The 24,766-nt window shown below is 48.3% G+C and overlaps 1 protein-coding gene across 1 annotated transcript in view; it reads right to left on the bottom strand.

Annotated features, from left to right (window-relative positions):
• Positions 1-24,766, bottom strand: part of GALNT10 (polypeptide N-acetylgalactosaminyltransferase 10) — a gene marked incomplete at both ends in the record, with an annotated part of 230,129 nt that overhangs the window by 109,285 nt on the left and 96,078 nt on the right. The window contains 2 exons of the mRNA XM_080698619.1: positions 9,441-9,579; positions 12,785-12,887. Coding sequence (XP_080554745.1) covers positions 9,441-9,579; positions 12,785-12,887 — 242 coding nt within the window. The remainder of the gene's footprint in view (positions 1-9,440; positions 9,580-12,784; positions 12,888-24,766) is intronic.

Raw genomic sequence — 24,766 nt, 5'->3', positions numbered from 1 at the left:
GGAAGGGGCGACTCTCGGACCCTAACAAAACATACTATGGGAAATTATAAGTTGTTAGCATTCACTACCTGGGGGGATTTAGGATGGGGGTATGGGGAGTGAGGAGGGACGTCTCCCCCAGGGAAGGTGGCAGAAGGAGACTTAGGGTCCGAGGAGTGCTCTGTTCTACTCTACAGCTATAGAGCTCCTAAATCATCACCACGCTGCCCCTAGACCATCTCAGAGAAGGGAGAGAACGGATCATTGCTTTTATCTTCTGTTCATTATTTTTTCCCCTTAAATCCTTTCAAGGCTAATACCACTTAAAAATCAAACCCATCTCTGTAACCAGTTTTACCGAAAGTTATCCGTTGGCTCCCTGAGACCTGGTGAGCAAAATGAGAACAGGAAGAGTCTATCTAGCAAATCTGCTCCTGATGCGGGTCCAAGAACCTTCATGCACAGAGGATGAGAATTTTAACATGGCTCCCTCCTTCTCTGTAAGACACGGGTCCCGGTCCACAGTGCACAAGAAAGAACTATACGCCTAGATGCAGGTTTGAGTCTGTGTCTTTTGCCAGCTGTGCAAACTGGAGTCAAGAGCTGAGTGTGTCTAAGGACCAGTTTGCACATCAGTGCAATGGGGCCTGTGGTCCCCACCGGATACAAACCATTTTGGAAGAGGCGGAACCACAAAATAGTTCTGGGAGTGTGTTTTTGTATGCCAGAAGACAAAGGACAATGGAAATAAAATCATCACACAAAAGCACAGAGTGGGAGAAGCAACATACAAGGCTGATAGAGTGCCCAGCATGACGCTCTCAGCACGTTGATAAATAAAAGTGTCTGATGAATGGGAAAATGTTATTATTAATAGAGAACACAATATCCATTTCTAGAAGACTTAGGGCATCTGTTTGCTAAAATGATAAAAAAAAAAAATAGAAACCACAAGCCACACATCAGCTCACGGGGCTGTCAAACATAAATTACAGTGGTAGGGAATATGTGCCTATTTGATTTTTAGCTGACAGGCAGCCAGCCAGTTTTTTGCTTATAAGCTATTAATTTCCCCAATTTCAAACCAAGGGCGGAACTTACTGAGATCTGTTTAACAAAACAAAAAAACAGAGACGAGAAGTCAGGTGGAGAAACTTTACTAGCTGCAATTTTGTTTTATGCACACAAACACCTTTCAATCCCAATATTTGGTCTGATGGATCAATACCTGTTACCTCGACAGACAACATCACTGCTCAGAAGAGGGCCGTTTCATTGCCCAGGGAAGAGAGTGAATTCAAGTCTCCTGAAAAACCAGTGGTCCCCAGTTCCATTTTTTAGGCAATATTTTCACTGTGTATAGAATTCTAGGTTGACAAAATTTTTTGCTTTCTCTACTGTAGAGATGTTGCTGTATCACATTCTTGCTCGCATTGTTTCCAATAAGAATCACCTTCTCATAGCAGCTTTGTTCCTCTGTATATAACATGCTCAGCCTCTCTGGTTGCTTTGAAGTCTTTTCACTGGTTTTCAGCAATTTGATTATGATATATATACCTTTTTGTTGTCCGTCCATCTGTCCCTCCGTCTGTCCGTCCTGCCTGCCTGTCTGTCTGCCTTCCTTTCTTTTTGTGTTTGAGACTGAAACCAGGAATGTTCAATCTCTGAGCTACAACCCCAAGCCCTTTCTAAAATTTCATCTTGAGACAGGATCTAATTGTCCAGACTGGCTTTGAACTTGTGATCCTCCCGCCTCAGCCTCCTGAGTGGCTGGGATCGCAGACACGAGCCATTCTGCCTATTTCTTCTCTTAAGTTTGAGTTTCACTGAGCTTCTCGGATGTGTTTTTATAGTTGTATGTTCCGGAGAAGTCCGGGCCATAATTGCCTGTGCTTCTTCAGACGCCAATTACGTGAATATTATACTGTTTGAACACCCACAGTTTAGTGATATTCTTTTCATTTTCCAAATGTTTTTGTTTCTGTTTTGGTTTGCTTTCCTGAGCCTTCATGCTCACTAGTATTTCTTCTCCTGAAATATCTAACCCACCCTTCGTCCCATCTAACATACTGCTCGTGTCAGACACTGTCAGTTCATTCCTAGAATCGATTTGGGTCTTCTTTATATCCGCTATGTCTCTACTTAACTTTATGCACACAGGAAATACAGTTATAATAACACCTGTTGTGTCAACTCTGCGATGGTTTTGCTTGTGTGACTATTCTTGGCATTACGGGTCAGGTCCCCTCCTTCGGACATCTAGTAACGTGTGACTGGGTTTCGCATTGTTCAGTGCTGGGTATTTTTGTATTTCCATTGGTATCCTCAAGCTTTGTTCTGGAATGCATTAAGTTATTTGGAAAGAGTTTGATCTTTGGGGGATATATTTATGATTTTGTTTTTAGGCTAGGCACTGCTGCCGCCAGTCATTTTGGGTGACTCCTTATTTTCCTCAGCCTCAGGTAGCGTTTTCAGAGGCCTGGGCTGATCAGGGATGTGTTGAGTCCAGAGCCCCTCTGCAGATCTCCATAACTCTCTCCCGTGAGCCTCTCTCCTCTGAACTCTGGCCTCCTCGGTCTCCCCGACTATCCGCTCCATCACCTCCAATGAGGAAGTCCTCCAGGCACCACCTGGGTCCCCTCCCTCCCTGCACCACGGTTTAGAAATTCCCTCCAGGCACTGAGCTGGGGCAAGTGTAGGGCTCACACCCCACACTAACTCTTAGGGATTACTGTACTTCACTGCCTGATATCCAAGTGCCTTAAAAAGCATTGCTTCATACAGTTTATCTGCTTTGTTGCAGCCAAGAGGTGAAAGCTGATCCCCGTTTCTCCACCTTTGCCCCTAAGGAGCAGCTTTTCTGTGCTTTTCTGTGCTTGTGCACAGCCCCACTGGGGCACTGTTATTGTTAGGATGATTATCATTATTATCACAACAAATGCGGTTGACTTCAAACTTTCTATGCCGGCAAGTTTTCATTTTCTCAAAGTAGGAGTTTAAAACCCGTTTGTCAAAGGCGCTAACCAACCTCGTTTGTACTTTGCATCCTGTTGGGGTTGTCGAGGTGCTCAACAGAACACTAGCCTCGTCTAATAACGGGAGCTTGCAAGTTCCTTTGAGGAAAGTCAGCACTTACTATAATTTAACCCTGTTAATTTAACAAGAAGGAGCAGGGATGCAGGGAGCCAGTGGACAAAGATTCCCTGCAGGTTTCTTCCTTACTAAAGCTTGATGTAAAGAATGAAGAAGGCGGGTCAGGGCTGCAGGCTGCTTCAATTCCCACCCCGGATAATCTTTGCGTGGGAGAAACTGACCACCCAGCAAGCAGGAACCCGTGGACCCCAGCCAGTCCTGCAGTTGGGGCCAGGTGCCATCAGCCCTGTGCCCTGGGGGAGCCTCCCTCTTGGATGCCAAGCCGCCTGCCCGGCAAGACTCCCAGGGAGTGGGAAAGTCGGCCAGCCCACCCGCCGGCCTCTGTTCTTGCTCACTTGGCAGGAGGTGCGGAGGGAAGGCCTGCTCCAGGCCAGCTGGCCGCCTCCCTGCCAAGCCCAGCGAGCCAGGGCCAGCCTGCCCAGCTCCTGCGCTGCGTGGCTGTGTGTTCCAGGTCCCCAGGGTAGATCCTGGTGCAGTCAAAGGCAGCTGGCACGAACACACAGCCCTCGGTTTTGTTCTTGACACGCTGTTGCCAAAATCCTGTCCAAATGTAAACCTCAGCTCCTGCTGGAGAAGCTGTTTATGTGCAAGGAAACCGAAGGGAGTTGGAGGCCCGACTGCTCCAATTCACGCACTCGCTCCTGCGGTCAAGCTGCTCCCCCGAAAGCAGCAACGCTCCCCAAGACATCTGCCGACCCGTTTCTGAAAAATCAGCTCCTGTACTTTGGCCATTCTAAAAGAAGGGGGTTGTCAGGAGTACTGGGTTTGGTGACATCTCTTGCAGCTCGGATGCTGGCAGGGTGGGTGGAGCGGCTGGTCGCAGAGGTTCCTGAGGCCATCTTAGCTCAATTCCCACCCACCTGCAACAGGGGTTCTGCCAGGCTGGCTCACAGTGTCCAAAATGTGGAAAATAAAATACGCAGCACTATGGAGGAAGGCAATTAGACCACAATACGGTCGGTTTCTGACTTATGATGGTTCCACTTAATAATTTTTTGACATTACAATGACCACTCCGTGTTTTCCTTTTGGTACAGTATTCAGTAAGTTGCATGAGATATTCAGCAGCTTGTCATACAATTAGATAATTTTTTTCCCCATCTGCAGGTGAATAAGGATTCTGAATACATTTAAGGCAGGCTAGGCTTAGCCGTGAGGTTCTATAGGTTTAGTCAATGTATTTTTGAATTATAACAATTTTAGCTTATGATGGCTTTATTGAGATATAACACCACTGTAAGTCAAGAAGCAACCATGTAGTTAAATGGAATAAAAAAATTACAATACAGTAGTAATAAATGTGCTCCTTTATAATTATCCTCAACAATAAAATCTAGTGGTATTTCTAAAAGCACCTTCATTCCAAAGTAACGGCAAGCATATGTGCCATTTGAAGAGGTCTGAAAAGCACTATGGAATGATTTCTTTGGGTGATAACATCACAGGTGCTGTGATGCCTACGTTTATAACTACTGGGAATAGCAATTTTCAGTTAGAGGTTAATGAAAATAAAAATACAATCTTTTTCTTTTTCTTTTTGTGGCACTGGGGATTGGACCCAGGGGCATTCTACCTCCAAGCTACATCCCTTTTTTATCTTTATTTTGAAACAGGGTCTCGCTAGGTAACACTGGCCTTGAGCCTGCAATCCTCCCGTCTCAGCCTTCCAAGTACTGGGGTCACAAGCGTGCACCACCACGCCCAACATAAAATGCAATATTTTTCTTTTCCAAGTTTACAAACTCTCCTGATTTCCATCTGTGGACTCCTGGACCCTGAGATTCAAAAGACAGTTCTTCCGGACTGCAGGGAAGAGCATCGCACTGGGAGACGAAGGGGCTGGACCTCCCTCTGGGCTTCATGTCTAGTGGAGCTGGGAAGTTCATCCTCACGTTTTCAACCCTAAGACAGAAAGTGTGTGCTGCCTTCCTGGAGGTCTCTGCACAGGCATTTCTCTCTACCTGAAATATCCTTTCTGCTTCCCTATCGTCTGGCTAGCTCCAAGTAGTCCCTGAGGATGCAAAGAATATTATTCATTCCTGTTATTCAGGAAGACTGGATTCTGACAGGCTGGCCCAGGATGCAGGACTCTGTCATCCCACAGCACCCCGCGCCACCCGTTACTGACTCCTCAATTGTGCGATAAAGACCCGCCTGTGCCATCTGCTCCTAAGCCCCGGCAGGCAGGCACAAGAGTGAGTTCCTTCGAGGCAGCCATAAAGGCTCACTTATCTCTGTGTTCCTGGTGGTGAGCAATGGATTTAGCTCATAACTTTAATATATTATTACTGGAGGAACAGAAGCATTGAGGGGTGAAAGCTGTGGCCACACCCAGCCTTTCTTTCTCTCTCGATGCAAAGCAAAGCCGACCTCCTAGCAGGGATTCTCCACTGTGGTCACATGTGGTTACAAGTTCATCCTCACATTTTTGGAGATTTGAGAATATAATGAGATTCAGGCTGCGGGCTCAGAGGGTCATATCCCAGCAGTTGAAGGGGGAACCCCAGCCTTCGTATTTAAAAAGAAAATGTAGGGCCCGATCAAGAGATGGACAAATGAACTAAATAGACACTTCACAAAAAAATAATTCAAATAGCCAACAAATGAATGAAGAAATACTCAACATTATTAGCAATGGGAGAGACGCAAATCAAAACTGCCCTGAGATTTCACCTAACTCCAACTCGAACGACAATCATTAAAAGCACAAACAACAGCAAATGCTGGCGAGCATGTGGAGAAGTTGGAACTCTAACACATTGTTGGTGGGACTGCAAATTAGTGCAACCACTTTGGAAAACAGTATGGAAAATCCTCAGAAGAATGGGAACAAACCTACCATATGATCCAGCAATACCACTTCTGAGTATCTATCCAAAAGAATGGAAACCAAACTTCCAGAATAATGTATGCGTATTTATGTTCAAAGCTGCACAATTCACCATTGCCAAACTATGGAACCAGCCAAGATGTCTATCAACAGATGAATGGATTACAAAACTGTGGGATATGTACACAATGGAATTTTACTCAGCCATAAAGAACAAAATTATGTCATTTGTGGGTAAATGGATGGAACTGGAGAACATTATCCTAAGTGATATTAGTCAGTCACAAAAAGGAAGAAATCGAGGTATAGTGGTGCACACTTATAATGCCAGCATTTGGGAGGCTGAGACAGGAGGATTACAGTTCAAGGCCAGCCTCAGCTACTACTTAGTGAGGCCCTTTGCAACTCAGTGAGACTCTGTTTCAAAATAAAGAATAAAAAATAGGGCTGGGGCCGGGCATGGTGGCGCACACTGGTAATCCCCGCACTTGGGAGGCGGACACAGGAGGATCACGCAGGTTCGAAGCCCCTCGCTGGCTTAAGAGACCCTGTTTCCAAATAAAAATATGAAATAGGTCTGGGAGTATAGCCCGGAGGTAGAAGTACCATAAAAAAAAATAGGGCTGGGGTGTGTAGTTCACAGGTAGAAAGGCCCTGGGTTCAATCCCCAGTACCTCAAAAAAAAAAAAAAAAAAAGAAAAAAAAAGAAGAAATCGGATGCTCTCCCTAACATGTAGAAGCTAGGGAGAAAAAGGGCCACGGGAGGAACTCTGGACGAATGAGGAGAAACCACGGATGAGCAAATACGGCGACCTGACTGCGGGTGATGGGAGGGGAAGAGGGAAATCCCCTAATGCACATGATGTACATTCACAGACATATCAAAGTCCATCACTGAGCCAAACATGAGAAGGAGGGAGGGGGAGGGAGGGGGGAGTTGGGGAGGGGCTGAATGAGTGCTGTGTGCATGTAGCCTCCACCGCCACTCCATTACGATGTAGGATTACGATGCACTAATAAAAAAGCAAATAAAAAATAAAAGACAAAACAAACAGGCCCACGCAGGGGCAGCCAGGCCCAAGAACCCACAGTGTGGTAAGAAACAGCAGCTGAGGTTACGGCACTGCACTCCCCAATGAGCTTCCTTCCCAGACCCAGGAAGATGAAATTAGTGTTGAATTCTGAACCCTGGAAGAGGCTAAACACATAAATTGAGTTTCTGACCCTCGGAGTCGGGTCACGGTTCTGAATCCAGCCACATGAGTGATCGGTACGCTCAGATATTTAGATGGAAAACCTGAGGCTCGGTGGTGAAGATCGTGAAACCAGCTGGCCACGTCTCGGGCCGGCACGCCGAGGTCCCTGTTCGAGCCCCTCCTGGCAAAGGGCCCTGCCCTGCTGCAGGGCTTCCTTACCTACAGGGCAGAGACGATGCGTGCCAAGCACTGCTGCAGGGGGTGAAGGAAGCCCAAACACATTTCGTAAATCATCAAACCTGCTACCGAGGTCTCGTCTTTACTGTTCTATGACTGAGTTCCTCTTGGTGGAGAGACCTTCTGTGAGAATATGGACTTTAAACCCAGGCTCCCGGGTTCGAGTCTGACTCCAGCAGCTGTGGTTAAGCTAACGATTTCACCTTTCTGGGCTTCGATTCTTCATCTGGAAAGTGGCGATAATGGTGCCTCGGGGTTTCAGAAGGTCGGGCTGAGTTAACGCCCTCAGAATTGCCAGGATGGTGTGCTCCAAACCTGAGCTTACATCAGAATCCCCAGGGGGCTGCTTGCTGGCCAGGCACAGCGGTGGTGCGCGCCGCAACCCCAGGGCTCGGGAGGCTGAGACAGGAGGATCGTGGGTGCCGTCGAGGCCAGCCTCAGCGGCTTAGTGAGACCTAATTTCAAAAGAACAAATAAGAAAAGGGCTGGGGTGCAGCGCAGAGGTAGGAAGCCTCTGGATTCAATCCCTAGGACAAGACAAGACAAAGCAAAATGCGAATCTGACTGCTGGATCCTCCCCAGCACCTTTTATCTGGGAAATCTGAGCCGAGGCCCATGGATTGCCTGTCTAACACATGCCCCAGTGACGCTGACATTGCTCTTCTGGAAAAGTAAACTTTGGGAGCCACCGGCTTGGGACAAGCCTGGCATAAGTGAGCGTCAAATAAATGTTGGCTGTGACGGTTTTCCTGGGCTTGGTTTTCTTAGCCCCTGAGAGTCAGTCCCCAGTGTCCTAGCCACCCACCTGGTGATTCTAATGTACATGTTGAGGAGATGCTTTGCATGAAAATCAGTTACCACGACAACAAACCTGACTGACAACGTGCAGGGGGGCAGGAGAGAGGAAGGTCTAGAGTGAGGTACTGGTTGAACTGGAGCCCGAGACCTGGCTCAGCTACTCAGCCATCCTGTGGACTTGACTGAGCTGCGACATTTCTTGGCACAGGCCACCTGCTCAAAGGATGCTGACTGCCATTTTCTCCTCCTCCTCCTCCTCTTCCTCCTCCTTGTCTTCTTCCTCCTTCTACTCCTCCTCTCCTCCTCTTCCTTCTCCTCTTCTCCTCCTTTTTTGTACTGGGGATTAAACCCTGGGGCATTCTACTGCTGAGCTTTATTGCCAGTCCTTTTCATTATTATTGTTTTTTTTTTTTTTAATTTTTGAAACAGGGTCTCGCTAAGTTGCTGAGGCTGGCCTCGAATCTGCAATCTTCCTGTCTCAGCCTCCCAAGTCCTGGGATTACAGGCACATAAACTCCTGACCCAGCTCCATTATCGTTTTTAAAACTGTTATGATGTGTCCTCTCCCAATACAGTTGGAAATAGTTTAGAAAAAAGATAATACTAGAAAATAATATTTTTTAATAAAAATAAAAACATCACACACAGAAATAGGACAGAGTGAGGGTTAAAAAGTTATTGTAGTGGTCCTCTAGATTGAGGCGTGTACTTCCCTGGGAACCAGAGCAAGAAATAAAATACAGAGGCTACGTGGTTTCAATTCCCTAATAAAAGGAGGGAGACTGGCTCTTTGGGAGACTGGCTCTTTGGGACAGCCGGCTCTGTCCCTCCCCATACCAGCTCTGATTCCAGGAGAAGCGGGTCCTGTGAACGTCTATGACGCACCCTGTGTGACAGAAGGGCGTCCCCACCAGTAGCCCTCGCTCTCTGTACCTGTTTATTTTCTCTCTCTTTTTTATTTGTGGGTCTGGGGATGGAACCCAGGGGCATTCAACCTCCAAGCTACACCCCCTGTCCTATTTTTTATTCTTTATTTTGAGACAGGGTCTCACTAAGTTGAGGAGGGCCTCACTAAGTAGCTGAGGCTGTCCGCGAACCGCAATCCTCCAGTTTCAGCCTCCCGAATGCTGGGATGACAAGCGTGCGCCACCACGCCTGGCTGTGGCTGTTTCTTTAATTCATTCTCAAACAAGAGCCACGGGCAAAATCCTTAGATCCCAGATGAGGGAGGTTGGCGTTACACTCACTTTGGGTGCCGGATATCAGGGAGGGAGCGGTTCAGGGAGATCTTATCACTGACGTAGATGTTAAATCCATTTTCTCGGTACGCCTGGTCCACTCTCTCGGCATCCGTCATGGGGTAGGGTTTCCCTTGTTCTCCATTTCCTAGGGGAAGAGAGCAAATTCAGCGTTGCGAATCACCTGGCCTCTGCGGGGTCGCTGTGAATGGGGAGGAGGAGGAAAGGTGGAACGCGTGTTTAACCACAAAGATCAAACTTTCTGCGCGGCTAAGGGCCGCCTCCAGGACATACACGGGGAAGTGGGGGGGAGGGGAGGAGCACATAATCCATCACGGTCCCATTGTGTACTTAAGATCTTGTTCTCGTCTGATCTCCATAGCAACCCCGTAGCGCGGACGCGAGAGCTCTCAATCTACAGACGAATGTACCAAGACTCGAGAAGGTTATAGAACCAGGCGCACACGGCCTAAGACTCTTTCTCCCTGGACCCCAAACACTTGTACCTCAGAGTCCAGTCACCTGGGCTCACCGGGTCAGGGGACCAGGTCGACCACTGATGATGATGGACCTCGGGCTGGGGTACCAGCTCTCTGCCATGCGGCTGTCTCCTCTGACACACAGCATGTTTGGGCGTGAGCGGCTATGTACACGCCTAAACCTTTTTTTGTAAGCTCTTTTTTTTTTTTTTTTTGGTGGTACTAGGGTTCCTGGAAGCCCTCCTTCCTCCGGGCTACACTCCCAGACCTATTTTATATATATATTTTTGAAACAAGGTCTCTTACGCCAGCACGGCTGCCTCCCAAGCGCGGGGATTACAAGCGTGCGCCACCACACCCGGCTTTTGTAAGCTCTTAAAACATTATGTAGCTGGGTATGATGGTGGTTGGTGCATACCTATAATCCCAGTACTTGGGAGGCCGAGTCAGGAGGATTACAGGTTCAAAACCAGCCTCAGCAACGGAGTGAGGCTTTCAGCAACCTAGTGAGACTTTGCTTCAAAACAAAACAAAAAAAGAGCTGGGGGCATAGCTCGGAGGTAGACGCCCCTGGGTTCAATTCCTAGTAACACACACACACACACACACACACACACACACACACACACACACACAGTAAACTTAAGAAAATATTACTCTCTAAGGCAGACAAGCTTTATCAAAAATTTTAAATCAAAATTGCCATAGATGATAAAAGATGTCTGCTTTTGTTTTCAACCAGCAAATGAATTCACAGATCCTGACCCTAAGCCATGGTTGCCTGAGAAGGGCCGCCCTGAGCCAGGGGTTTGGGTGGCTACAGCCCTGGCTTTCCTCTCTGCACCATGCATCTGGGGAAAGGATGGTGGGTGTTTCAGGAACATTTCCCAGGGAGCAGATGATGAGCGGGAATTGTACCACGACTGTACAACAGAGGCCCAAGATTCCGTGCTGGTGATTCTCAGAGAGATGACAAATCAGCGGGGGGAAAAAATCACCCCGCCCCTGGAGTCGGTGGTCTGAACCCCCCATATCCTTTGCAAAGGAAACGTGGACCAATTGGCTTGTGGTCTGTTTTTATAATGTTATGATGTGTCCTCTCCCAATACAGTTTGAAATAGTTTATAACAAAGATAATACTAGAAAATAACTTTTTAATAAAAAGAAATTGAAACATCACACGCAGGAATAGGACACAGTGAGGGTTTAAAAGTTTTTGCAGGCCGGGCGTGGTGGCGCACGCTTGTAATCCCCGCGCTTGGGAGGCGGAGACAGGAGGATCGTGCAGGTTCGAAGCCAGCCGTGCTGGCGTAAGAGACCCTGTTTCAAAAATATAAAATAGGTCTGGGAGTGTCGCCCGGAGGAAGGAGGGCTTCCAGGAACCCCAGTACCACCAAAAAAAAAAAAAAAAGAAAAGTTTTTGCAGTGGTCCTCTAAATTGAGGTGTGTACTTCTCTGGAAACCAGAGCAAGAAGCCAGAGCATTTCAGGAAGGTAGGAGAGGTGATGGAGCCCAAGGGTGTGGTGGCTGCAGTTCACCCCAAATGAAGGAAAGGACCCATCCCCGTCCCCCGTACTACTCCACTGTAAGTAAGACCTGCCGCCCGGGATCCAGGCCGCATCCTGCAAGGGGCACACATGCAGCAAGCAGAAAGAGAAGACCGGGATGTCTGCGCTGAGGAGGCTTCAGGAGGGCCGTCCCGGGGCTCGGCCCCGGAGCCCACCCTGCGAGTCCCCAGCTGTCATCTGGGAACACCCTAGGCTTTCCAAGCCTTATCTTTGCCCTTTGTATCAACTGGAGCCTGAGGGTTTGATGGGATGATGAAGGGGTAACCTGGGCAGGACGCCTGCCCCATGTTCTAAGCATCCTGACACAACTGTCTGCAGATCAGCTCCTTGAAGATGTTTCCTTTCTGAACGTGAGCAGCGCCCCGCCCCCTTCACTTGACATCACGGGCGTAGGGAGAAATGTCTGTCGTGTGGGACCATCAGTTCAGTGATTATATATCATCAGCCTTCCCCAGAGGCTGTGCTAAACTGGGTTTGCCATAACATAACTTTAAAAAATCAATAGTGTAAAAAAATGAATGAAATACCAACCCCTGTATTTCTAGTGCCTCCCAGGAGAGCGAAGCCATTTCTCGCCCAGGGGTTCACTTGCCACCCAGGTAACAACGCCCTGAGGTCGTCTGGCCAGGAGGCTCACGCCTTACACACACCTTCCCCTGCCCTCGACCAGGCTCTTTGGAGACGATTCTCTATTTAGTCTCTGGGTCACCTTGCCCTGGCCCTTCCCCGTCCTCCATCCCAGCAGGAGAAGCTCCAAAGATTAATTAGCCAAAGACAACGATAGCCGAGGTCCACTCGATTAATTTGACCTCAAGGCTCTGGTGCGGGGAAGGCGTCAACTCTGCCTTCTGGAGCCGAGTTCCAGCCCCGAATCAGCCTGGTTCTCACCCCTGGAAGGCTCAGTAACAAGAAGCGTTGTTCAATGGTCCACAAAGGTTAGCTCGGGGTTGCACAGAGCGTGGACGCTGCTCCCCTTGGGTGTTCAATGGCTTAGAGAGCTCCTACATGGTGAGAACATTTCCAGTCTCTCAACAGGGGTGGCAGAGCACTGCTCATAGGTGGTGGGTCTGGTGGAGAAGGTGGTTGGAAGAGGTAGGGGAAGGGCAGAATCTAGGGACAGGTTGGTGGCAGACTGAGGGGGTCAAGAGGAGGTGCAGACAGCCCTGCTAACCCCCCACAAGCATGCACACACAGTGGCCACGCCCTCCGTGGACCACACCGCCCTCCATGGACCACGCCGCCCTCCGTGGACCACGCCGCCCTCCGTGGACCACACCCCCCTCCTGGACCACGCCGCCCTTCCTACCTACGCGCAGAGCGTCTCTCTGGATGGCCTCCTTGTCGTGCCAGTCCTTCAGCGTGTGCCCATCTCCCAAGGCAAACGTCTTCTTTGGCCGGCTGGGTGAGCCCTTAAGAAAAAGAAAAAGGCAAAAAATGGTGAAAAAGAAGTGAAGAGGAAATAGGGTCGGTAACTTTATGACCCTGCCCAAGAGAGCTGCCCTCCTCACTGGCGGTCAGCCTCCAGCCGCCCTCTGTGGGTACCTGCGGGCACCCCGAGGTGGGCAAAGGCCAGGCAGACTGCAAAGGCTCAGGGATTGCCCCTGGGGAACTCACAAGCCGGCAAGGAAGTAAAAAGATGGGCACGGTCTTCGCACCCAAGGGAGAAAGTGTTAGGTCAAGTGTTGCCCGATAGAAGTAAGAGGCGGGCCAGATGTGTAATTTGAAAATTCCTACATTGCACATAGAAAAAAAAAGAAGAAAGAGGTGAAGTCAGTTTCAGTAATACATTTTATTTAACCCAATACACTCTCTAAAATACTATCATCTCAATATGCAATCAGTATAAAAAATTACTGAGCCGGGTGTGGTGGCATAGGCCTTTAATCCCAGTACTTGGAAGCCTGAGACAGGAGGATCACGGGTCCAAGACCAGCTTTAGGAAATCCGGCTAGATTCTCAGCAACCTAGCAAAACCCTGTTTCAAAAATAAATAAAAAGGAAGCCGGGGGTGGTGGCTCCCGCTTGTAATCCCCGCGCTTGGGAGGCTGAAACAGGAGGATCGCACAGGTCCAAAGCCAGCCTCAGCTACTTGGTGAGGCTCTCAGCAACTTAGTGAGACCCTGTTTCCAAATAAAATAGAAAATAGGTCTGGGAATATAGCCCAAAAGTAGAAAGCCTCTGGGTTCCACCTCCAGTACCACAAAATAAATAAATAAATAAATAAATAAATAAATAAATAAATAAATAAATAATAGGGTTGGGGATGTAGCTTGGAGGTAGAATACCCCTAGGTTCAATCCCCAGTACCACAATAGAAAATTTTTTGAGGTATTTTACTGTGTGTGTGTGTGTGTGTGTGTGTGTGTGTGTGTGTCTCCACACACAAAATATATATATGTATGTATACACACAGGGATACATAGGTATACACACATATACATATAACGTACACTCCTTTTTTGGCATTAAGTCTTTGAAATCCAGTGCGTCTTTTATAAACACTTGTGATCCTCAGCCGCAGGTGCCTAGTGGCTACATGTTGGACAGGGCGGGGACGTGGACCTTAGGGCAGGGGCCCAGAGAAGCAGCTGCAGTAGTTCACCTCCGCCAAGGGAAATGGAGGCGGTTTCAAGGACATAGGACCGGGCCTGAGACAGGGAGAAACTAGAGGCAGAAGGGCAAATGGTGGGTGTGAGGTGCCAGCGCAGAATCTCAGGGCTGTGTGTGGCCCGGGGCGAAGGAGCTGCGGGCGCAGGAGAAGTTGGTCCTGTTCCTCTCTGCAGTCCCCAAAGATGAGGACCCTTTGGCCAATCTGTGTGGACTGTATGGATAAACAATTAGGAGGCAGAGAGGATGAAGTAATATACAAGAGATGGCTTTATCACGTGTCTGGGGGAAGAGAGCCCATCTGGTGGGCCATAGGAAGCGGCTTCCCAGATGGATGGATGGCGGGAGGGGCATGCCTGTGACTGGGGCCGCCAGAGGGAGCACGGCGTTTTCCCACCCTCAAGCCTCACGGCCTGGCGCCCAGGCTCAGAGCCTTCCCAAGGTAACGCTGCACCACAGGGCCTTCCCTGTGTAAGTGCATGACAACGGCTTTCTATGTCGCCTTCCCCATTAAGATCCTGGAGCCTTGTTCCTCCTCCTCGATGGCCGGCAGAATCCAACAGTCCCGTTTCCTGTGTTTGATTAATCGGCTATGGAGGTCCTGAATCTAAGGGCCTGGAATAGATTGTTGACAAGAAGCTGCCTGAATAAACCTCCTCGCGCCTGTTGTAAGTCTCTGGCTCATCCTCGCATTTCCAGACCTTCCACGGTGGCTCAGCATCGCCACAGCGGGGCTAGTGATGATGACTCTTTGCATTCTCTCTCCTAAAGGCCTCTCTGAATTGCAAGAAGATTGTTCTAATAGTTGGAATGCTAGATGTCTGGATCAGAGAAAGAAAGAAACCTACAGACACAAAGGCCATGTCTCTGCAACCTGTCCCAAGGAAGGGTTCTTAGAAATCACAGAAGCTGCGCTGGAAGATCCTTAAGGGACCATCCAATCAGTTTGCTGGGTTTCAACCATGTTGAGCTACGGTTGTGCAGAAGGTCCCTGGGCAGGGAGGGAGGTCAGTCAGGCCAGCTGACCCCTCCAGCCAGAGGCACCAGGACATCTGTTTCATGTACTGGGGTTCTCCATGAGAGGTTTCATTTGAAAAAGTTGCTCTGCTAAAAAACAAACAGATGATCAAATATCCCAAGCAAGAAGACAAGTATACTTGAAACTCATCTAAGGTTATTTCCCTTTTCACAGAGAAATCAAGGTTGGGGTGAGTCAGGGACCTGTCCAAGGTAATACTCTGCTTCTCTGCTTGCTGGTATACCCAGCCTGGCGGCTTCCAAGGTGGTTTTTGTTTGTATGGGTTTGGTCTTTCACATTTTAGCTTGAAAAAAAAAAAAAAGAAAGATGTCATATTGTTTTATCAAGATGTTTAGCTTCTTTGGAAAACCCCAAAGATGTCTCAGTCTTGGGGTGGCGTTTCCTCATCCCTGCAGTTGGGCGGGTTGAGGCTGACCTGTCGGGTGGGGCTTGTCTCTCCAGTTTGCCACAGTCCCCAGCATCCCTCATTGCATGTCTTGGTGGCTCTTATTTCTCATTTGCATTACCTGCAGGGCCCCAGTGAGTCCGGGACAGGCTGGGACGTAATGTGTGCTGAATGGAGATTAGAAACTTGTTTGAGGACTAGGAGAACAGACCCTCTGGAGGACACGGGACGTTACCTTGGCCTCTGAGGTCCTGAGACTAAAATGATCGCCAACGCCAGAAGTTACCAAATGACTGAGGAGTCAGCGTAGGCTAGAGAAGTTGTTCCAGAACCTGGATCGGTGCTGAGAAGAAACAGGACCACTTGGAAGAAGATGTCAGAGGAGGCCAGGAGTAGGAAGTGTGACTCTTCACAGGGATGAGGAGGACAGCATTAAGGTCTGGGCCAGGGCTAGTGCTTCTCAAGGGTTAATGTCCGGCAGAATCCCATAGGGACCTTGTTCATGCAGATTCTGATACGGACAGTGTGGGGTGGCCCTGAGGTTCTGCGTCTCTGACAGGCTCCCGGGCGATGCTGACACTGCTGGTCCACAAAAGATGCTCCAAGGAGCAAGGGCATCCCAAGCATCTATGATTCCATGAAGGACCACTTCTTCACATGCTTTTCAAAGTCTTCTGATGCTATAGGGATTAACATACAGGGGGGAATCTTGACCTCACAATCTCGTTCCTAAAACAAAAGCCAACTGAAGTGACAGCGTTGGGAATTAAGGCCCTGGAATCCTGGGAGTTTCGCACTTGCCTTCGCTGCCTTCTCAGGATGTCCATTCCTCCTTTTTCCTTCCCCTCATCCCAGAATCTGCAGAGGTGACCTGTGAAGTTCCAGGTGGTCTTTTTTTCTCCTTACATCTTCTCTAAACCTAGAGGACTTGGGAGCTTGCTGACATAGGGATTCTAAAGGTCTAACACACAGCTGCTGGCGTCTTCAAGGGCAGAGCTAAGCAGCTGCTCAGAGACCATCGCTCCTCCTCCACCATCTCACAGGTGGGGAAATGAGTCCAAACAGGCCCGGGCAGCCAAGCAGGCAAGGGAATGAGGGCCGTGTCCTTTGACTCCTGGGCTAGTTGTCAGTGGAGAAAGCCCTGGCAGTATGACTCTGCATAAGCTACAGAAGGCACGGGCACCCCGATTTTCCCACCTGGAGAGTGGAGACGTACATTCAAACAAATGGAGAAACTCACAAACGGTACATCCGAGGCACACGCGTTCATAGTTTACACATAGACTGTGGAGACTGCATCTTTTAGGAATCTCTTGTAGATGACTTCTTCTGCCTCTTTTAGGATTTTAGGAATCTACTGTAGATTACTTCTCATTTAATCACTTTGGTGCAGGACTCAATTTTACTACGTGGGTTTAAAGGTTTCCAATACCGAGGGCCTTTGGCAAAGTGAATAACTGGTTTCAGACCTAAAGTCAGAGTATTCAGAGCCCAAAGAACCCTCAGAATCCTACCCACAATCTTAATGAAAACTGGAGGCATTTTGGGGTGATTTTGGAGTGTCTGAGGTCCATCTATGGAATTTCTAGAGATAGCGCAGATGAAGAAAGCCCAGATCATCAGAACCATCGCCACATACGTACTGACACCTGCTCTGGGCAGGGCAGAGTTCTAGGCCCTGGACAGGTAGGTACTAATGGGCTTCATCCTCAGACCAGCCTCTCTCACAGGGTGGTTTCTGGGGGACTTGGGCCTTCGTTATACGTGCAAATTCCTGGACCCCACCCTGAACATACTAAGTCAATGTATCTAGGGACAGGAGCCCAGAAAGAGGTGCTTCTGAACATAAGGGATTCTGAGTGACAGCAAAGTTGGAAAAGCACTTGTCTAAACCCAGCTGGTCCATTTAGCGAATCCCTGAGGCTAATGAGGCAGAACAGACTCGCCCAAAATTCTCTAACTGGTGTAAGAAATAAATATCATCTTATCTGTCAAAGTAGCAAATCACACAGAGTGTACCCCTTTCCACTCTGTAATAGAAACTTGGGCATTTGCTTTGTAACAATACATGTGTCTGTATGCTCCAGCCCTGAATCTTCCAGAAGCCAGCCATCTTAGTTTTGGTGTCCATCTTAGCTTGTATAACCATTAGTAGACCAGGAACCTTCCAGAATGTTAAACTTTGTTTCAAACTTTCTGTCTTGGAAAGTAACCAATCACGCAGAGTTGTGAACCGATGCCTCACCAATCAGGGCAAGGGGCGGGATGGCGTTAGGGATAAAAGCCCAGCTGCCTACCTGCTCCGTGTGCTTGCTTATCAGACTCTAGGTCGGCTGCACATCCTCTGCAGAAGTAAACTGTCTGGCCAAGTCATTTTCTGTTTTATGCACTTTATTTGTGGCTTCCCTAGAATCTGTTTCCAACACCTGTCAGCCACGAAGCCCAAGCCAGATCTGGCTGTTCTCTTCCTGAGATAGGCTGTGAGCTTCTTGAGGGTGGGGCTTGTTTTGGCTAAGCAGATCCTAGGCTAATAGCTGGATCATCTTAGGCCTTAGATAAATACCACCTGAATGGATAGATGGATGGACGAATGGATGGACAGATAGATAACTTGGAACATTCTGGTTCTAGAATTGGAAAATAAATCGAAGTTTTGCTTCTTGGGTAGCTGGATGCCAGTTTCCCTGACTGATAAATAGTAAAAACTAATTAATGTACATACTCCTGGGATGTTGGGAGGAACGGCACTAATCTATACAAAGTATTTAGCTTAGTGTCTAGGATAAAGCGGGGGTCTCTCAGCATGGGAGAGTTAATAAGACATTGTTTTTGGAGGAAGTTGATAAAAAACAGATATGTTTTGGTATTTGCGAGGGCCAAGTTTGGGAGTGGGAATCCAAAAATAACACAGCGGGTCCTGCAGGGGCAACCCAGTTAACACCTGAGCCAATTCAACTGGCTCCAGCCGATAACAGGATTTGGAGTTTTCTCATTAACGCAGTATCACACGCCCATGTGGAAACTTGGCGTTCTTTAAGGAAAGGAAAAAGCTCTCAGTCACAGTGGGATTCTACAACAGAAACCAATGCCACACGACCTTTAACAACGGGAAAGGCATGACCAATGCTTCTCGAAAGACGGCAATCCTTAGGCAATAGAAAGCACTTCTTATCATGTATAAGCGCATGTCTGGATTTCTAGTCCAGAGATGATTTTAAGTTTCTTTAATGCCGTAGACTCAAAGGCTTGTCTACGGAATCTGTTGTGATTATTTTCCTTCCTTTGCAACCATCGTCTGCTCTTTTCTCTCTCTTTAGTTTCCAGAATGTCCTTTTGCTCCGGGAGGCAAAGGGGATGGGGGAAGTACGCAGGGGAGGTTAGCTGAGGAGGAGGCTGGCAGAATTAATGTGGAAATCACATTAGACAATAAACGGGAAATGGATTTTGACTGGCTGCTCCATATAACGGCCCTGGTATCTGTGTGCTTTTACTTAACATTCCACTAAAAGAATCGATTAGTGTTCAAACAGCCACACACTCGCACACACAAATGGAATTTTAATCTTTGTTTAATCGCTATTTAGTGTGCCTGGCGCCCTTTGGAGAGGGGAGAGAGGGTGGCGAAGCGAGCCAGCTGCATTCTGCTCAAGAAGAAAGATTTGTTGAAGCGCAGAGTCTAATCCGGAGGCTGCAGACTTGGCATCCATGCTCAGCAAGGACACTGGTCCCTCCGGCTCAGCTGGCCGGTGTCTTCAAAGAAAACCCAGCGGGTCCTCTGCTTCTACAGGGTCTGAGGTTGTATTGCAGAACCAGCACTGAAGCAGGTTTTAGGAGGGCTTGTCCACCATCCCCCTCCCTCTCTACAAAGTTACCCTACAAAGACACGGGTATGCTTTTTGCTTTGAGCTTTTTGCTTTTTGCTTTTTTTTTTTCCTATATAATTCCACACACCTGCTAAGTACATTACCCTAAGAACCTCGCTCTCTCTTTCACACACAGAGACACACACGTACATGTACGTGTGGACCACAGAGCAAAGCGGCCTCTTCACACTGACCTTCTAGGTTAGACTTCAAAGGGGACCAGGCAGAGCTTAATTTAGCTAAAAGCATAAAACTACTTGAAGCAAAAAAGAATGGACAATTGGATAAATGCATGTTCTTCATGAGTTTTGAGGATATCACTGGACTGTTTTTCTTTATCCAGCCAACAGGTAATTACTGGGGGGCTACTCTGTCAAAGAACTCTGGGAGAGCTGAGGACTTATTAAGATAGTCTGTGGCTTCAGCAAGTAGTATGGGTACAAGTATATAAGAAAGAAAAAAATCTCCACTATAACACAGTGCCTTGAAAATCAAGTGCACATAAAACTCTACAGGTATTTTACAAGAGCCAAAGATTAAATTCTACCTGGGAAGGGTTCCTACAGAAGCAGAGACTTTGAGAGAAGCCTGAGTGGACGGGGAGGGCTCTGACTGGTAGCCAAGGGGGAGAGAACCCAGCTAGAGGGAGTGTATGTGGAAAGGAACAGAGGGTAGAAAGTGAGAGACCTGTTTGCTAAATGTCAAGGCGCCTGGTTTGGCTGGAGTGAGCTGGGCACGAAAGTGAGTCATGAGCTACGTGATCAGGAAGGAATTCTGGAGCAGGGCTGGAGGGTCTTATATTTGAGCTGTCTGGTGGGTGGGAGCCACAGCAGGTCTCTGAGCAAGGAAGACGCTGGAATGCAGCTCCAAGAGCAAAAGGTTACTACCTGTCTACTTTCAGGTAACCTGACAACTCTCCTCTTCCTGCCAGAGATGAAGGGAGCGAGACGATTCTGCTTTCATTCGGAGGAAGGGTTCCCTCTTAGAGCCTGGGGACCACTCTTATTCCAGCCCCACACTTCAGACTTAAATGAAGCTGACCCAGCCCCACCCCCAACCCAAGTTGTAAGAAATACAGCCTAAGAGTACTGTGTATGAATAGAAGGAGTCATTACTACCCAGCAACCATGAGACAGTTTTCTGGACCCACAACCTGCAGGTCTTGCTGTTCCAGACAGAAATCCCTTTTCCGGTGACTGTTGTCTCAACACCAGGATGTTGGAATCTCATATCTAATGGGCCCCAATTCCCTAAAAGGGGAAGGTCACTCACAAATAGGGGCCATTGCTTAAAAAGGCTGACTCCATGTTCCCTAGGGCGAAACCGTGCCACCCACCCAATTCACCCTTTGCTTTGTATAGATGACTCTAGAAAAAGGTCATTTGCTACATAAGGTATAAAAGCTAATTAAGGTATAGAAACTAATTAAAAGGCTTTTTAAATAGCAGTGAAGAAAAAAGTCAGGATATTTGGGAATGTCTATTATCTAAAGGGCAATTGGAACCTTCAGTAATTTATTCTTTCCATTCTCAAAGAACAACTACAACAATTTCTTCAGAGTAAGGACCCAAATGTTTCTTTATGTGGGGGCAACCAAATCCTCTCTGACTGGTAACTTTATACTGTTCACTTGTGTCCTGTCCCATCCATCCATCCATCCATCCATCTATCCATCCATCCATTCATCTATCCATCCATCTATCCATCCATCCAGTTATCCACCCATCTACTCACCTACTTCATCCATCCATCCATCTATCATCCATCCATCCATTCAGTTATCCACCCATCCACTCACCTACTCCATCCATCCATCCACTTATTCCTCCATCCATCCTCCCACCAACCACATACCTATATATCATCCATCCATCCATCTTCCCACCAACCATATACCTATATATCCATCCATCTATCCATCCGTCCATCCATCCATCCATCCATCCATCCATCCATCCATCCACTCATCTACCCATTCATCCATCCCTACATCCTACCACTCACACAGACTCTTATTTATCCATCCATCCACTCATTCATCCACTCACCTACTTATATAATTTACTTATATAATTTACTTATATAATCCATCCATCTACTTGTCCATCCAACATCCATCACCCAACCACCCTCCCACTTTGATGTCTCACGAGGGAAGCAGAGACCAGGCTGTGTGCTAGGTGCAGAAGACACACTGGTGAGCAAGACAGGCAAAGGCCTCACCCTCAGAGCTGAGAGAAGTGTGTGTGGTGGGGTTGGGGGGGGCATAGGCTTTAATCCAGAACCACAAATACATTTAAGTAACTACAGTGGCATAAAAGGTAGGTAGTGGTGCAGAGTTCCTTTGTGTCTGATTAGATGAACAACAATTTGACCTAATCAGGAGGCTTCTCTGAAGAAACTGGATAATGGATTTGCTCAGAGAAGAAAACGGAATGTTCCAGACAGAAGAAAAGGCAAAGACACACGAAGGCCCTGTGGCAGGGCAAACTTGAAACCTAGGAGGAACTGAGAGATATGTGTGTGTGGTACACAGAGAAGGAAGAGTCTGGAGGGGATGAGAAGTGGACCGGGATAAGGGTTTTGTCTTCCTCCATTTGGAAAGGCCAGTGTTCTTATAAGGAGGTGCAGGACCAGGTTGCTTTTGGAATGCTCTCTGGCAGCCAACTGGAGAAGGGATTAGGAGGCCAGGAAGAAGGGTGGAGGCCAGGAAAGAGGCTGTCACAGTGGCACGGGCACAGAGAATCCTTGGGCTAGGGAGGCTGATGGGAGATGGGCACACAGAGATGTTTGTTTTTAATAGAGTCACGAGGGTCCTGTGAGTCTTGGTCAAGAAATGCGGCCTGAGAACCTAAATGCAGGAGAAGCCCACCTGTATAAGGTCCGATGTCCATGGACCATGCATGCGGGTGGGGTCTACGTGGGATCCAAGCCTACTCTCCCTTTACCTACAACTGGTGTTTCTTCCAACACGTGTTCCTTTCAAGTTTCAATACCGTCCATGGAAAGTAAGTCCGGAAATCAGACCCAAAGAGACTGGATTATAGACTGTGGGTCCCTTTCAGGCATTCAGGGACACACAGCCACAAGAGGAAAGAGAGATGCTGCCTGGGGAGGCTGGTGAGCTTCCCATAATGACGCTCTGCCCGACTGTGCCCCTCTGCGGTGCAGGAGTGTGTGCGGCCTGGTGCTCACGAACCTGCTCGTGGAAGATAACTATTTCATGACCTCAGAAGCGTTGCAATTACTACCACCAAAGAAACAGTCGTCATTTTCCATGTTGGAGGGGAAAAATTGCCTAAACTAGATTTCTGAGAGGTAGTTTGTCTTTATACTCCATGGACGACTGCCGGGGGTGATTTCAATTTTATGTTCTTTTCTCCGTAAGTGGTGGGTTTAGTATAGCCTGAGACTCATGAGACGGGGCCATGTTATTATTGTCGTTATATCCACTTTGTAGATGACAAAACTGAGGTTCGGGAGAAAAAAAGTCAGTAGACAAGTGTTTTGCCAACTGCCCCCCATGACGTGAGTGTAATCATCACAGCTCATGGCGCCAATCACACACGTCTGCCCACCGCCTCCCACATGTGAGTGTGCAGGACGGAGACGCTGCTTCAGTGAACCACGCTTCTGCACCGAGGGCGGTCCACGAGGGGCCTGGACCATCTCGGTCTAGCTGATCACAGGAGACTCTCTGTGGAGTGCTCTTCTCAGGCTTGATGAGCTGAGCCTCCCCGGGTCATCGCCTTGCTCTGTGGGCAGGTGAATAGAAAAGCTGGCAAAACTGGCGAGCTTCCTCAAAGGTAACTTCCAACCTCTCGGGGATGGAAAAGTGCCCGCGGACACATCCTATTAGCCTCCTGCTTGGAGACGTGGGGCACCGCCGCCAAGTGGTACGGTCACTGCCCTCTTTGTAGTCCCCGTTACATAACTTCCTTGTGTTGGTTAGCTTTCCATCACTGTGATTAAAAAAAAAAATCTGAGAGCCGGGCGTGGTGGCGCACGCTTGTCATCCCCGCACTTGGGAGGCGGAGACAGGAGGATCGCAGGTTCGAAGCCAGCCGCGCTGGCTTAAGAGACCCTGTTTCCAAATAAAAATATAAAAAAATAGATCTGGGAGTGTAGCCCGGAGGTAGAAGGGCTTCCAGGAACACCAGTACCACCACCACACACACACACAAAAAAAAAATCTGAGATAATCAACTTATAAAGAAGAAAGGTTGATTTTGGCTTTTGATTTCAGGGGTTTCTGGTCAGGAATGCTGGGCCCCTGCTGTTTTGGGATACATCGTGGTGAGAGAGTGTGGCCTGTTCATTTCATGGTGGCAGGAAGCAGAGGGAGAGAAAGGAAGGAGAGCGAGAGTCCCAATCCCCTTCAAGGGCGCACTGCCAATGACCTAACTTCCTCTCATTCGACCCTACTTTCTAATAGTTCCACCATCTCCCAACAGTGACAGAGGCTCGTGACCCAGCCTTCAACATCGGAGCCTTCAGAGAACACTTAAGATCCAAACCATAGCACCCTATGCTGCTGTATCCTAAATAATGAAGCTCATCAGGGCACTTGCTTTGGAGTCAGGAAGACTAGCCTCCTGTCACAATGTTACTGCATGTGAGCTCTGAGACCTTGGGGGCAAGTTACATCATTTTCCCAAGCCTTGGTTCCCCAACCATTAAATGTGTGGAATTAGTCAATCTAGTATAAAGGTTACTGTGAGGATTAAATAAGACACAGAAAGTATAGCTCTTAGCAGTGTCTGATATTTAAGGGACACTAAAATTTGCAGCTACCACTATCAGTTATTAGTTGGACGCTTGCGAGTTTATATAGACTTCCCAGTCCTTTGTTACAGCCAGCCTAGGTCGAAGGCACACATCACTGACCTATCGTAATATTCTGCACCGTGGATGCCAGACTCAGAAACTTGCTCGATGCTGTCTCCAAGTGGCTCTAGGCCGTTCAATAGCAACGGTCAGGGGACAGGACCCAGAATGCTGGGGCGCAAGATAGAGGAGACGGAGTGAAGCCCCCAGGATACCTGGTGGTTGGCAGTCCACCGCTTGATGCCCACGGTCTTAGATCTTCAGGCTGCTCACTGCTTACCAAGGCCCCCCAGGAGGGCTGGAGGGGCAAGGAGATGGGGAAGCTGGATGGAAAGCACAGCAGGCCCTCCTCTGGTGCCGACCTCCCCTTGATTATAAATGCTGGGGCTCCCTCCGTGCCAGGCCTTGGAGGAGCCCAGGATCCAGCCACCAAGTGCAAGCTGAGATGCCATCTCCTTGGAGGGTCCCCACGCTCAAAACGTATTATCCACTGAGTTCCTTCCTGGCCCATGATCAGAGTCTCGGACGGACTCCTCCAGCGGCCACCTCGGAACTTCTGGACTCTTC

This window comes from Muscardinus avellanarius, assembly GCF_963383645.1.
Source record: "Muscardinus avellanarius genome assembly, chromosome: 7".
NCBI classification, from domain to species: domain Eukaryota; kingdom Metazoa; phylum Chordata; class Mammalia; order Rodentia; family Gliridae; genus Muscardinus; species Muscardinus avellanarius.
The sequence above is the reverse complement of the archived record's forward strand: the minus strand, read 5'-3'. Positions and strand labels throughout refer to the sequence as shown.